Here is a 15,012-nt window from a genome sequence, read left to right on the forward strand (position 1 = left end):
AATTTTTTTGCGCAATACTTTAGCGCAATACTTTCAAAATTAAGCTCACTCATTTGAGGATGTCTCAAACTTGGATCAACTTTAGAACCCTGATCATCTCGGTCTATCCAATTGTAAAGACAAAGTCCACTGCAGTAGAAACTTTGTCAGTTTTATCTACACTTCAGGCTATCGTAAGACAAGTTCACACGACGTGGTGGAAAAATACGCATCACACGCGTTTTCTCCATGGCTATGGTTTAAGCACTTTAAAACGTCGTTCACGTCTTTGCTTTGACGTTTACTTCAAAACCGCAACTAGAAAACCACCAATGCTAATACTTATTAACCGTCATATATATTCTATCAATCTGCGAATGGTGTTTGCTTTGGGATGAATATACTGAAGAAAAATTTATACAAGTTCTTTTTCTCTAAAATTTATGTTCGAGGCTCGAAATTGAGCATTAATCTATGTATAAATTTTCTGTCGCACTAGTTTATCAGTTTTTCCATCCATACAGCTCCAGTACTAGCTCTGAATCATCGCACCGAGTTTTTTCAATTGATTGACGCAAAGAAAACAAAAGAGCATCTACATGGTTAACTAATGGCCAAAACGAACAGTAAACACAGCTTTATAAACAACAACAATTTGTCCGTTTTTTCCCCACTTTTGCATATCTCAAATTTTTCCAATATCCTGCGACATATAGTTTTTAACCTTTCAACACAATACGGCATCAATAATCAAAAGCACTCTTCAAAAACAGATAAGGCGGGATTTTATCAATTTATAAATCAATAATTTAGCAGGTTTCAACGCCTACGATTCAATTGCAGTGAAACAATCTTAAATTTGTATTGATCAATTGTAGTTATAAGCTATCTTTTTCAGACTTGAGCTCAAGAGCTCCTGGCTTTGCTTATCGGAGGAGGCACTTTTGACGCCATTTTTCCCACAAAACAGGTGGTCGTGATTAGATTGCTGGGGGGAGGGGGTGTTATGGAGACACAGGGTTGGTTTAGGCAGCAGTTGAAAGTAGGGGGTGTGCGGACAGCAGGATTGGGGGGGGGGGATTTTAGGGGGACAAACGCATCGGAAATCAATATATTTCCTGATATTATAGATCCATCATGCAAACATGAATGAAAGTATATAGAACACAGTTTGAAATGTAAATACAAAGTGGTTAAATATTAAATTAGCGTATTGTTTTATGGCTTTTGAGTAAGTTTTCAGAGGTCTGAAAGTTAGATTGAATTATGCATAGAATTGAATAATACCGCCGCCGCTCCAATTTCTGACGCAAGAGAAATAAACTTTGATTAAGAGTAAGGTTTGGTCAATAAGGCTCTCATTTTTGTTTAAATATTGTACATTTAATATTGTGTGAATAATCTGCTGTATAACGTTTATTTGCAGAAACAACGCTTAAATGTTTGAATCAAAACATGAGATATACCAAGAAAAAGCATAATTACAGTAATATTTTGATCAACTCTATTTTTAACCTCTTGTTTTTAGATTTGCATTATAATGTTGGCTTTTCTGGTCCTTCCCTTGGAAAAAGATGTTCGGACGATCTATCTTTTGAGTACAGATGGAAAAACAACATCATTAAAAAGCTCCTGGAACACCGAATCGATCAGCAAAAAGACCCTGAAAAACTCATTCGATTTTGTAATTGTTCCTGTCTTTTCACACTTCGAATACGCTTAGCTAATTGAAACATGCTTAAAATATTTGATGTAATCTGTATCACCATATTGCTACGATAGGGTCCACCAGCCTTAGGAAAGCTCAGTAGCTAATATATATCAACAACAAAAAGCAGAATCAGCTAGTTTGAAGTATCGCGGCGCAGTTATTGAGAGCAAACTTAAGTTTGATGAAAAAGCGAAAAACATACTCCACAGAATGGTTTTTGGAATAAATGTTTTGAGTATACTAAGTAAAAACATGATGGAGAAAACAAAATTTTTATTACTAAATGCAATTTTAGTAAGTCACGTACATTTATCAGCATTATGTTTGGTGGTCTTGCAATAAACATTGAATGCAATGTTGTGAAAACGGAGAATAAAAACCAGTTTTAATAGGAGAAAGCACAATCGGCCCAAAACTCAAAACTTGTGACAAAATTTTGCCAGTTTCCTTTCTCTTAAATTATCTTTGAGCATTTTTTTCTTTTACTCAGCAACAACTTTCCACCACATAAAAGTGAGTTTCTCTCCAAAATGAGAACAAAACAACATGGCGGGTTGACGAAAATTACGTTTGATTAAACAAGGAAGGATAAGTTTTCAGCTTATTTGTTGCACAAGTTATTAAAATTTATGATAGTTGGCCTTCTAACATCAGACTCAAAAAAATCGAGAGCTTCCATGAAAAAAGAATTAAAGAACTTCTTTGGAAAGAATTTTCGAAGGATCCAAAAGCAATTGATATGCAAGGTGTCATTAAAGGCATTGGATTGTAATTATTATTTATATTGTAGATTTTCATGCTGTACATAAAAAAATTGTGCGAAAAATCTTAGCTCGCTTTTCATTAAGGGCCCAGTTCTCTAAATAAGTATGTTTTTTCTTTTAAAAAATAGAATGTTCATTATGATTTATGCTTAACGGTACATTACCTCTTTACCATTTGCATTTATTCTAAGGTGTATTAGAGGAAATTAACAAGGTTTTCACTAAGGACGTTTTTAACTCCCATGAAACAGTTTGAGAAACACAATTCCCAATCGAACACAATTTTCAATTAGAAAATGAATTCAAACGCCACCGCAATTTTTAGCCGGAGTACAATGGTAGTTACACAAAACGTGAGTATTGTGATTGGCAAATTGTTGCTGACTAATGCACTGGATATTTGGATGTCTTCTAGTCTAGGCTTTTTGAACATAATAACAAGTTTTTTTTAAAAAAAACAAAGAGTAGCTAACTTTAGGTATCTTGCCATCAAAAGATGAATTGATCGCTTCCTACGATTGAAAAGAAAAGGTGTTTGGAACCAAGATTTAAAAGAAAAAAATAGAACGTAACTAAGGTTTATCAAAAAAATTAAAACAATTTAAATTAACAAGGGCGTAAGTCAAGATTATCGTTTGAAATATATTCTGAAAGAAATGTTCGGCAGTTTGAATAGGAGAAAAAAACAACGAATCTTTTGGTTAAGCTGACTTTCTCCAAGTTTAAGTTTAAGTTACTGCATCTCAAAACATGAAAACCATATTGAGAAAATTAAATTTAAATATTCAAAACGAATAAAATGTAACGTCCACATTTTTTTAAAAAAATGCGAACAATAAATTTGTTTAAGAAAAAAAAGAAAAAAAGCGCTTTCATAAATTTAACTCAATTTTTCGAAATATCAGAGCTCAAAGATACCTGTTTAGGTACAATATCTTTTGGTTAATTTGAGTTTATCTGAATAAACATAAAATTACTCGATGTTTTAAAGGCAAAATATTCATTAAAATAATTTGTTCAGAAATTACTGGTTGAAGGGAAAAAATGAATTCTCCAACGTTTTCAGAATCCAAGAAGATCGTATTTGCCAAACTTTGTCACAATTTTTGAGACAAGGGAAAGTGACTCTAATTTTTTGCTAATTTTCTGGGGATATAATCTATTAGCGCCAAAAAGTTTACTGATGGGATAACGCCGTTCATATGCGTGTGATTCCTGTGCTAATATTTTCCTAAATACATTTTGTATAATTTATATTCATTAAAAATAGGCATCAGTTTTGAGCAAAAGATTACAGAACATAAAAGAACTGACTTTAGAAAGATCTCACAAAATTTAGTTGTCCATGGAGACAATCGACCACTTGTACTCTAAGTACCAACTTTATTTGGTTTCATTTTTGGTTAGATCCCAAAAACTTAATTTTAATCAAAATCGGCCTGAACAAGTTATCTGATAACAATTTTTGACTCAAGTTCCTAGAGCGTTTGTTGCCGAATGTAGGGAAACTCCTTCGTTATTTCCTAATTCAAGCGCGGAGACCACAAAAATACAAAATAACCAGTCGAGGAAATTGCCCAAAAAATTTGGATTGCCAAATGTTTGAAAACTGTTTTCTGTTTTGTAAAAGGCTGCAGCATTACTTTTGGCAACACGTGCCGTTGTTTTGATCAAATTATGCAAACTACTAGTTGTTTTTATAAACTCAATTACAAACATGAACCAAAGCATTACAGGGCAAATAGTACATTTTATAGAATAATTTTACTCAAAAAGGTCACTGTTATTCTTGATCATGTTTCAACATCAAAATTATAAGCGTGTGTGGAGTACATTGACAAAGTTTTCCATAGAATTAAATGAAAGATAACGTAATTGTTTATTAGCGTTCTTTAAGTCCCGGCTAGTACTAGTTGAGGATAGCAAAAACCATTACGTTTCTGACGGGGGCCTCAAGTAACTATGCGAGATGTTCCTGCATTGAAATCTTAAGCTTATCAAAGTGTTTTGTGAAGTATGAAATGTTCAAATTCGTGAAAATAGTATACGTTATCCGTGAAAACGCTTTACGACATCCATGCTCTTTACTTACTTTTGCCAACGGTTCAATTATCGCTTTTTCATTGCAGACAAGAGATTTCTAAAATGGACATATGCGACCAAGTATTGTCAGTATTCTCCACAAAAAACCCTGTAGCCATAAAAGCACGAATGTACTAATCTCAACGTAACATATTGATCAATTATCGGTGTAATTGGATGGAAAACAACAAATGGAAACGAGATTGCAGCACTGATTTTTATTTTTCAAAACTTATACAGTTACTACTTATTCTGCTTAAGTAGCCCGGGTGGAATAATGTTCAAATACAAAAATCAGTCTACAACTGAGGCAAGGTTTTTGAAATCATAATTTTTGTTCTAAAATTTTGTGTCGCTCACCAGGTTGAGCTTTTGCGCAAACGCCCATTGCTGAAATATCCTTAACAATTGATAAAAAAACATAGGGAGTATTGGCACATATTTCTCATTAAATGACTTCCACTTTATGAAAATTTCGGTCGCTAATTCGGAGCAAGGTAACTTGTTTTGAGACAGGAATTAATAGACGGTTGGATGGTCAGTTTCTACATACGAAAGATTGGTATATAATTTCTCCGAAATTTAACTTTGTTCAACTTTCTCAAGAAATAACGGCAAAGGCAATGTCCAGACACTACTGATGGCTTTCTTTTTGTGATAGAGATTTTTTGAACAAAACTTTAACGCAGCAAGGATTTGAATAATGCACACTACCAGCAATCGATAACATTTTAATTTTCCAGCTCAGACAACTTATTTTTGTTGAGTTCAATTTTATACGCATCCTCGAGTAGACGCAGATGAGCTGGCATGACTGATTAAATTAAAATGAAGAAAATTTAACTACCGTGTTCGGGGATATATTTAGGGTATCTATTTTGGTCACACAAAAGAGTAAATTGGAGAAAAAGAGAAAAAAAACCAGTATGTTTATGTTTCTATGTACTGACGAAAAATTCGGACGGAGACTGAAACTTGGCAGATTGTTGAGGGCATAGTTTTGCGAAAAAAGCTGTAATCAGCGTTTTTCATCTTCCAAAAACTCAGCAAGCAGATTGAGCAGAAGTTTTATCAAGTTTTGTTGTGTTGAAAAGTTGAAAATATTAAATTAAAGGAAATAACTTTTTTTAAATTCGTCTTCTTTTGTTTGTCGTCACCAGTTTTCAGGAAAAACTAATTTGTCAAGTTTAGATTGAAAGACAATTTTATTGGGGCGCGAATTATAGCAAAATTTAAGTTATTGGTTCAGAAAATAAAAGAACAAAAAATTTGCATAGGCAAACAAAATTATGTAGTATCAGGTGAGCAGAATGCGAAAGCATTGGGAAGTCCTAAAGCGACTTTTTTCAATCTTACTAACTATCTATAAAGTTAAGTAACTTTTTAAAAAAGCGTTTGGCACAAAACAGCTAACCACAATTTTGAGGAATAAAACTGCAACGATTACCAGTTTTTGTAGATATGCTATCGAATACGCATAATTGAGTGATATTTTAATGAATGATTTTTGCATTAAGAAGCCAGGAGAACATTTGCGTCATCTCAACTAAAAAAATGAAAGTTTTAAAGTTTGAGATTTTTGAGTATTACTTAAAAGGGGTAGCATGGCGCAAAACACTAACAAAACAAAAAATTCCATTTTCTCTTCATAAAAACGAATTGAAGGTAATTAAAGAAAAGACGCATAGACCCATGAATCTTTTTATATATAACGCACACGCACACACACACGCACACAGACACTTACAAAGACACACAAGCACACACACAAACACACACAGACACACAAATATAAACACACACAAACAAACATACACGCCCGGTCTGGCACACTAACATTTGAGAAAAGCAAAAAACAGTCGCTCCATTTCTACTAAAACATTTGAAATTAATAATATAAGTACCAATGCTGTCAATACAAAGGAGTACTCACAATATGAGACATTTTCTCAAGCAACAAAAATTAATTTTTGGCTCTGTTATGTACCTCATCAACTTAATCTGTTGGCAGCGCTCACGATGTCTACAGGGCCTAATTGTTCCAACCCCACTTGTGGGGGGAGGAACTATATTCTCAAATGTTTTTTTTTGTTCAGACAATTTTGGCCGATCGATATATTAACCGTAGAGAAAAGTGAGTGGTATCATTGAAAGGCTCGTCCAGCGTAGAATTAGAAATTAAAAAGATTTTTTTTTAATTTTATTTTTTTCGAGGAGTTATCGAGGACTGAAGTTTTGTGTGAACACGAGATATTTGGCACGACTTTGTTCTCTTTTAGTGTAACTTTTATTCAATTTAAGATTTTTTCCATTAAAAAAGAAATTCAAAATAACATTTCACGCCACAAATTGAATCAATTTTGTGTTCCTAATAGACGAAAGGCGATAAAAAAGACTAGTTCCAGTCTCATAGGGAAGTTTAATATCAAAAAAGTTCGAATTCTAATTGAGAGCTTCTTTTTTTTTTAGAAAACTCTTCATTTTTTGTTTTTTAAGTCACCTAGAGAATAGTCACTTTTCATATCAAAGTTCTGTTAACGGCAAACCTCATTTACAATCAAATGAAGCCCAATTGACAAAAAAATCGCTTTCATGGAATCACTCATTTTTTTCGGCTTCGACTCTTGAGTTTTCGTAATTTTAAAAAATATTTTAATGTTATTTTTGAGATTTTACTGAAATTTTTCAGTCCTATGGCGTAGAATCGTCGACCAAAAGTGCGATAAGTTTCGTAATGAGCATTAGGTGAACCTATCAGGCGCTTCAAGTGGACAGCTAATGGCTGTTCAGGCATTGAAAATAAACTTTCGAAATTTTTTTTAAACTTTAACCAATCATAAACTTATTTTCATGAACTGTAAGTCCGTTTCAGTAATGACAGGACTCCATTCTTTTCTATTTCAAGCAAAGTGTATCTCGATGGCAGTTTTATCTTCTAACTATTGGTTTTATGACTTCGATGTACGAGTTTTCATTTTTTTCAGTTTTGTATTTTTTTCTTAATTTCGTTTTTTTTGAAATCTTATCATATTATCCTCATATTGATGGTTCTATTGGGATTGGATTACCGAAGACATTTAAAGAATCATAGATAAAAGTTTTCAGAGAAAAACTTATTGTTTAAATAGGTTCGGCACTTTTTTCATGCACTACTATACCGATTTTTTAGATTTTGCCTGTATTTATTGTTGTTTCCATAGTCAGTGACTTGTTGTAATGTCTTAGTGATGAACTTTGATTGAAAAACATTCTTTTAGTCCCATCGAGAAATAATTTTGCGTTTTATTTGACTTACGTTGAAAGGTATTGTTTTTAATGTCGTTGACACTACGGGTTTTGTAATTTCGTGATTTTAATGTATTTGTTCATATTTGTTGATTTTTTTTAAGTCTTACTGCCAAAAAGGGACGAATCCCATTGCTGTTAAAAAAATTTGAAATAGAAATTTTTTTACTGAAAAAGTTCATTTTAAATGGCTTCGAAACTTTTCTAGCTCAATTTTTTTTGATTTTGCTGTTTTTGTCTGTTTTCTTATTCTTTAGGTAGCCGTTAAATGCTCACCAGTCTCACCAGCTTGTAATTAATGATCGAATAAATGATGTTGCCCAAAGCAGTCAGTTTATAGCGAATAGTCCGAAAGTTAATGATAATAAACCTTTTCAAAATTTTTCAAACTTTTCAACTTATTTTTAATATTGAGGGGTCCCATCCAATTCCTTGTATTTAAAATTTTAACATGTTTACTGATTTTATGTCGTTACTGATGTTTTTTTGGGAACATGCGTTTTCTTAAAAGTTTTGTGAGTTGTCTATTTGTGTTTCTTTTTCTCTTCTTTTTAGCACATTCGGGTAATAACAGATCCAAATAATTTTCAAACTGTGGCGCAAATGAACTTATTTATTCTTTCAGTATAATTTTAGCTGAAATAGTATAAATGGAAACTGAAATAAAAATACATATTTTTCAGATAATAGCTAAAAAGCTGATGATTTTAATGGCTTCGATAATTTGTTTTTTTTGCAAATTCTTTCAAGTTTTTTGAGTTTTTCTGCATCTTTATCCCGTTCCAATGGCTTAGTCTGACCAAAGATCAGCCCCACTGGTTTTTTAATGCCCTTTCAGTAAATTTGTTAAGAATTGTTTTGTTATAAGCTAATAATTTTAAAGACTTTTGAAATTATTTGGTTTAAAACATGTTGATTGATTTTTGAATTTCGCCTCATTATTTCTTCTCTTTGTCGACTTGTCGCCTGGTCTCATTAAGATAAACTTCCATCTGCTTTATTTTTAGGAAAAAAGTAAACTTGTGTAGTTAAGGTTTTATCTAACTGCATTTTGACTTTATTACTAGGTGCTTTTAAGTATAGATATTGAGTTTTTGCCGCGAAATTTTTTGTTATTGCTTATTTTGTTCTTTGTTTCTTTTTAATGGCAGACCTCGTGAGCGCTGTAATGATGCATGGCATTATGTAAATTCAAATAGTAGTTAGGTTTTGAAACGATTTTTTAAAACTCAAACGTCTATTTTTCTATTTTTGTTGTCTCTTCATTTGGTTGACAATTAAGTCAAAAATGTAGATGAGCTCGGGTCGGAACATCATGTGAGAACGAACATTAACGAGCCGCCTTGTTACATTTTTAGTAATCAATTCTTTAGACCCTATTGATTGTAATTGAATCAAGAAATAAAAATCAATCTTCTTTCATTTAACAATTTTCAAGTGTGCAGCAGCCAAGTAGAATTAAAAATAGAGCAATATCTTAAAGTTTTATATAGAGTAATTTGAACCACCGGTGTAAAGAAATATTAATAACGTAAATTAATTCAAAATGTAAAAAAACGGTTGAATGGAAAACCGCTCAAACATACTTCGTTAGTCATCATTGAATAATTGAGATCAAATACAAACTGAGAAATAAATTCAATAAAGGAATCCATAAAAAATCCTAGTTTTCAAACAATTCTTAATTTAAAAATGGAATTTCAGATAAAAGAATTTTTTCAGATTTAAAGTTATTCATCAATTTTAACCCAGTTTATCTAAACTAATTCACGGGGAAAAACACTTTTTAGTGCAGCAATTTTTTTTGAATAGATAGAGAAATTGAACGACCTATTTATTTTTTTCGACCTTTTTTCTCATTGATATTTTTTGTACAAAGTTTTGCTTATCCAATTAAAAAAACGACAGAAAATTCGGTTCCATATGAACTATAGATTTCCAATAAATATGTCGTTCAATTTCTCTATCTCTTCAAAAAAAAAATTGCTGCACTAAAAAGTGTTTTTTCCCTGTGAATTAGTTTCTGGGGTACGAGAGGGTAAACCACTCAAATATGCTCAGCTGAAAATTGATACTGTTATTCTGACCGGCAGACAGAAAGAGGTCAGAAAGCGGTTTGAATAGTTGCATTGCAGGTTTTGTATTACAACATCGAACTTATGGTTTGTTGAATGAATTTTTCTGGAAAACTTTGATCAGCAGTTGTTTGGTTCTTCAAAAGTGAATTTCTTATCTTTTTCAGACCTTACATATTTGATAAAAATTTTTAAAACCCTTTTCCAACAGATTTTGTTTTTATTTAAAATAAATAGCTTTTTCTAAAAAATCGTCAGAGCAAAGCAAAACAGAATAGATCCCTCAGAATTGTTTGTGTAATTGAGACAACATTGAACAAAGGACAACATGAAGAACCTTGTAGGCTACCTTTTCATTGACACATTTTCAATTGAGGTTCGTTTGAACCAATTTGAAGTAACATTCTAATAATGCCCCAGGCTATTTTTCCTTTGTGACCAGTTTGAAGTTAAATTAATAGTTTAGCCATGGTTAACTTTAGTCTAGCTCAGTAACTAGTTCAATCAACATTGATGAATCAATTCATTGAGCAGACATCAGTTCAAACTCGCCTCTTTTTGGGGAGTGCAATTAAACTGGAAACCATGTATCTTTGCTAGGTTTCCTCCAGTCTAATTGTCATCACTTATATTTCTCCTTTTTTTTCATTTTTTCAACTTTTTTTCTCCATTTTTTCAAAACTGACCAAAATACTATGTTCATAAAGCAAGGTTAAATTGGGGTAACTTACCAATTGGGTAGACTCTTGGTTCTGTGGCGGATGCAGTTTGGACCAGACACGATGAAACAAGAAGAACCCAGAGCACTAGCCCTGAAAGCTGCCTCGATGTTTCATATTTTTCACCTGATGTCCACCGACAATTACGCCCACACATTAACCTTGCTTTACTTTTCGTTATTTTGCTGTCATCGCGTGAACAAACTTCAGCATTTTGTTCAGCTCTAAATGACCTTGCAGGTCGTTGACCTTTCGTGTCAAAATTAACTGAGTAGCTGACTTTGTTCTGTGATGAATTTTGACTAGCAATAAAATTTTCAAGTAATTCTGAGGATGGCATTTGGTCGTTTGAGGTCGTAAAATTTAAGACTGTTGATAATTCGCAATAGTGCATCCTTGTTTTTTCGTGTTTTCGATGTACGAATTGAAAATTGGCAAATTTCATTTTGATGAGCTTAATTTAACAGCAAATTCCAATATCATGGAAAGATGATTTAACCCAACTAGCAACCCAATTGAAGCAGTAACCAATTGAAAGTAAGAAGGAGTTATAATAAATTTGGCAGTTAATTTAGCAAATTATAAGGTAGAGTAAATTTAATGGGGAAAACGAAGAAATTTGAACTTGTGTCGTTATTGAGAAACTTTCTAAAATATGGGGAAAATGAAATGAACGATTACTTAAATGGGATTTGAACTACATCTGCTTGTTAAACAGATGTAAACATGTAATTTTTGTTTAATAATAATAATTTTAATTTTTCAAGTGGAATTAAAGAGCCGTCCCTTAAATCGGTTCCAGAATTATTGGGGGTGCGGTTTTCTAACACGTTTCTTCATCTGCAAACAAATTCTCATCACGCACCGATAAGTGAATAAATTTTGATCACAATTTGCAAAATTGGTTTCAGACAAAATTTTTACTTTAAAAATTTATCCGCTCAAAAGTACGAGAGCTAAAGACACTAGTATGTGGTTTGTATTTTATACATGATGATAGCTTTTTAGACGTATAAAAATAGTGTATTTTGTGGGATAAAAGAAAGATAGCAAAAAAGAGAGTAATAGTATAGTCAATGGAACGCGTAATAATATATAATAAGTGATGCAAAAGATTTATTAAATGTATTCGATTTTTTAAACGCCGCTGTGGTCAAACTCCGGTTGCATGTTCGTTAATATTCAGAGCGTTCAATAACCAACAACTAATTTGAACGTTTCAGCTCAAGTTTATAGAAAGCGAGCTCATGTATATGTATTGTGTATATATATGTTATGCATTCATATATGGCGTGTGTCTATTATAACAGTGGTACGTTTGTGATAAAAGTTATACCACCATCTTCACAATTTTTCAATAGGCGGTTTGAGTTCAATTAAACAATGGAGCGAATAATAATTTAAACAATTGAAGCGAAGTAAAACACGCTGTAATAGTCTCTCTCTTTCTGCTTAATAGTCGCTCAAATAACCGCCCGTCGTTTTCACCGCCACACACTATAATCACAATTCCCACCAAACTATCCAGGAAATCTCGGCTACGTAAATTTTCCTTGAATTTGTCTCGGAATATTCCCACAGAAAGCCGCGCTGAGTTGAACTTTTTCAAAGCAGAATTAAGTTACTTTGAAATTGGTTCTCTCTTACTGATTTGATGACAGTTCGCTGAGGAATTTAATGGAAGCGAATTTCTGGTGACGTGGTCTCTAAAACGAAGCAAATAAAAGTGCTCGTTTAAGTAAAATATCGCCAAGTTGAGCAAAGAATTTTTTTTACATGTAACGGTATCATGGAATTTTTCAGACTAATGTTTTCATCCAAAACAATAGATCAGATTTTTAAAGCACTTCTGTGGAACAATTTCAATTCAGATGCTTCAGTGCAGTATCTGCGCAAAACTGCTCAAGCTGAATGTGATAGCGTTTGTTGAACTTCATTTTTCACGTTGAATAGAATGGTCTGGAAAACTGTTTTTTTTTGTCTAAGTCCACAATAATTTTGAAAAATTGGAACCAACCCGTGAACTTTGAAATAGAGGTCAAAAATTTCTCAGAGAAACTGGCAAAATCTGAAACAGTTATTGGTTTCATATGGTAATAATACAAAGATATTATAATAATACAATAATACAATAATACAATAATTATTATCAAAGAGCTAGAAGTTCTAACTGATTTAATTGAATTTTGATAGTATTTTCAGCATAATTCATTTCCGTCTAATAAGGTTTTATTTTAATTTCTAACTAGGTGTTCGTTTTATTGACCTCTCTATGTTCTGATCAGCCCTAGGCTTGTAAGAAAATAGCATATTTAAAGGGTTAGAATTAAAAAAGAATTGTAAGTTTTAATTACAAAGAAAAAGGTTCCTAAACCACTATAACATCCACTACTGAATTCTGAAGAATACCTCTATTCAGGCCAGCATGAGCAAACTTAAGTTTTTTAAATAAAAAAATTGCATACTACCTAGCAATTTTTGACTAAAGAGTTACGACGACACAAGACTATGTCCTAATAGTTTCGATTTGTAATCTGTTTTTGATACGAAGTTGTATGATTATGATCAAAATAGGAAACAAAAAAAGAAAGAAAGAACGAGAGATTGAAAGACAGACGGTAGAGAAAACGGCATTGCAATTTTCGATTGTGCATTTTGTTTCAAAAATGAAATCAGTTAAATTTTCTGTTAAAAATGAAAACCTATGAAAAACTAACCAAATTTTGCGATTGAAAAGTATTGATAATAGAGCTGAATTCGACGGATCCTGAAAGTTTTATCTGTACACCTCAATATTACTTGGAAATATGAGATATAATACTAGCAAAAACAAGGAGGCTCGCAAATGTGCGTTCACACACAATGCTCCGCCCCGCTCATCAATATGTTTAGCTCAATTGTCTACCAAATGAGAGAGAGAGAGAGAGAAAACTTTCAAAAAATCAAATATTGCTCAAAAATAATTGGTTTATAAAAAAACAAAATGACTTCAGACTCAAATCTAGTCATAAAAAAAAGATAGTAAAAAATCTAGTATTTTAGTTAAAAAAATAACGAATCATTAAGGTGATGAGATCTCTCACTACAGAGACTACGAGACAAGACAAATAACAGCCACAACAAAAAACGGCAACAACAAATAACATCAACAAGAAGTATTTACATCTAAAACGTAATTTCTATTTTTTGACTAGAAAAAATCTAATAACAAAGTCAAAACAGCGTCAATTAAAACCTAAACTGAGCCTTTTCGTTTATCTTGGCTACAGTATCATGGGTCCAGTCTTCAATGAAACTCGGTAAACAGTAGATTTAGAAGAACAAAAACGGCAAAGTTAAAAAATGCGTTTTCAATTTTTGAAGACAAATAATTTCAAATTCATAAAACCAATAGATCTCAATAAACCAATAAGAAAACAAATAAAAAAATTGCGGAGTTAAGAAAACGTCTATTTTTATGAAACATTCGATGTAAAAACTCATGAAAAATTTAGCTTTCAGATGAAATCAGTGCAAATTTCTTTTTTTTTCATCCATAGAAAACCCCTCAGACTTGCAAGTTTGCAATTTTTTTGACTTTTCAGACGACAACAAGGGAAGGCTACATATAAAGACAAAATTTTCTTTAAATTCTACTAGAAAACGGTGTCGAAGCAGTTAAAATCACAATCTTTTCACTGACGAAATAATAAGTTCAACATGCGGTCTTTGTAAACCTGAAAAATATATAATATCTGACTCTTAAATAATGGTACAATACCAGAATGAACCTCAAATTGTACAAAAATTGATTTTTTGTTAAAACTCAAAAAGTATGAAAGCAAAAAAACCGTTATTTAATACATACAAACAATAATACATATCTTCAAATGGATTTAAAATTTAATGAAAGAAAAAGACTATGCATTTTGTCTTATTAAGACTTAACCTAAAAGTGGAAAAAAGAGACAAAAGAGGCAACGCGCAATAGTCTATCTCTTTGTAGAGAACGAGTTTTAAAATCTAAACGATCAAAATCTTAGGACTAAGAAACTAGATAAGTTTTCCCGAAACTCCTTAGAGAGTGAATTGTTCATATCTTTAATAGGCCTTGGTTTGAATTATTCTGTTCTGAAGTTAACGTTAAAATAGCAAAAATTTCGAAATATTTTTTTATCAACGACAAAGACTAATTACAAACCAAACTAATTTTGTACGGTAAAGAACAAGAAATAGACCACAACTTGCCTTCTAACTGCTGTCCAACCACTAAGAAAACGTAATTGTTGAGAATATTTTTGATACGAAAGTTTCTACAAAATAATAATCCTAGAGTTAAAATCGCAAAAAATCCGGAAAAAATTAGAAAAACAAACGTCAACAAAACACGCAAGCGCAACTATCCATCTCTGGAATTA

General features: G+C 32.1%; 1 protein-coding gene across 11 annotated transcripts in view; it reads right to left on the bottom strand.

Moving 5' to 3' along the window:
• Positions 1 to 15,012, bottom strand: part of LOC142342842 (glutamate receptor ionotropic, kainate 2-like) — a 159,149-nt gene that overhangs the window by 93,254 nt on the left and 50,883 nt on the right. For 6 of the 11 annotated variants that reach the window (XM_075394453.1, XM_075394452.1, XM_075394456.1 and 3 more), the window contains exon 2: positions 10,628 to 12,321. In XM_075394453.1, the coding sequence (XP_075250568.1) occupies positions 10,628 to 11,060 (433 nt within the window). In that variant the 5' untranslated portion in view covers positions 11,061 to 12,321. Of the gene's footprint in view, positions 1 to 10,627; positions 12,684 to 15,012 lie in introns of all 11 variants that reach the window. The other 5 variants (XM_075394457.1, XM_075394448.1, XM_075394459.1 and 2 more) reach the window with 2 other exon arrangements.

This window comes from Convolutriloba macropyga, chromosome 7, assembly GCF_964194025.1.
Source record: "Convolutriloba macropyga chromosome 7, txConMacr16.3, whole genome shotgun sequence".
NCBI classification, from domain to species: domain Eukaryota; kingdom Metazoa; phylum Xenacoelomorpha; order Acoela; family Convolutidae; genus Convolutriloba; species Convolutriloba macropyga.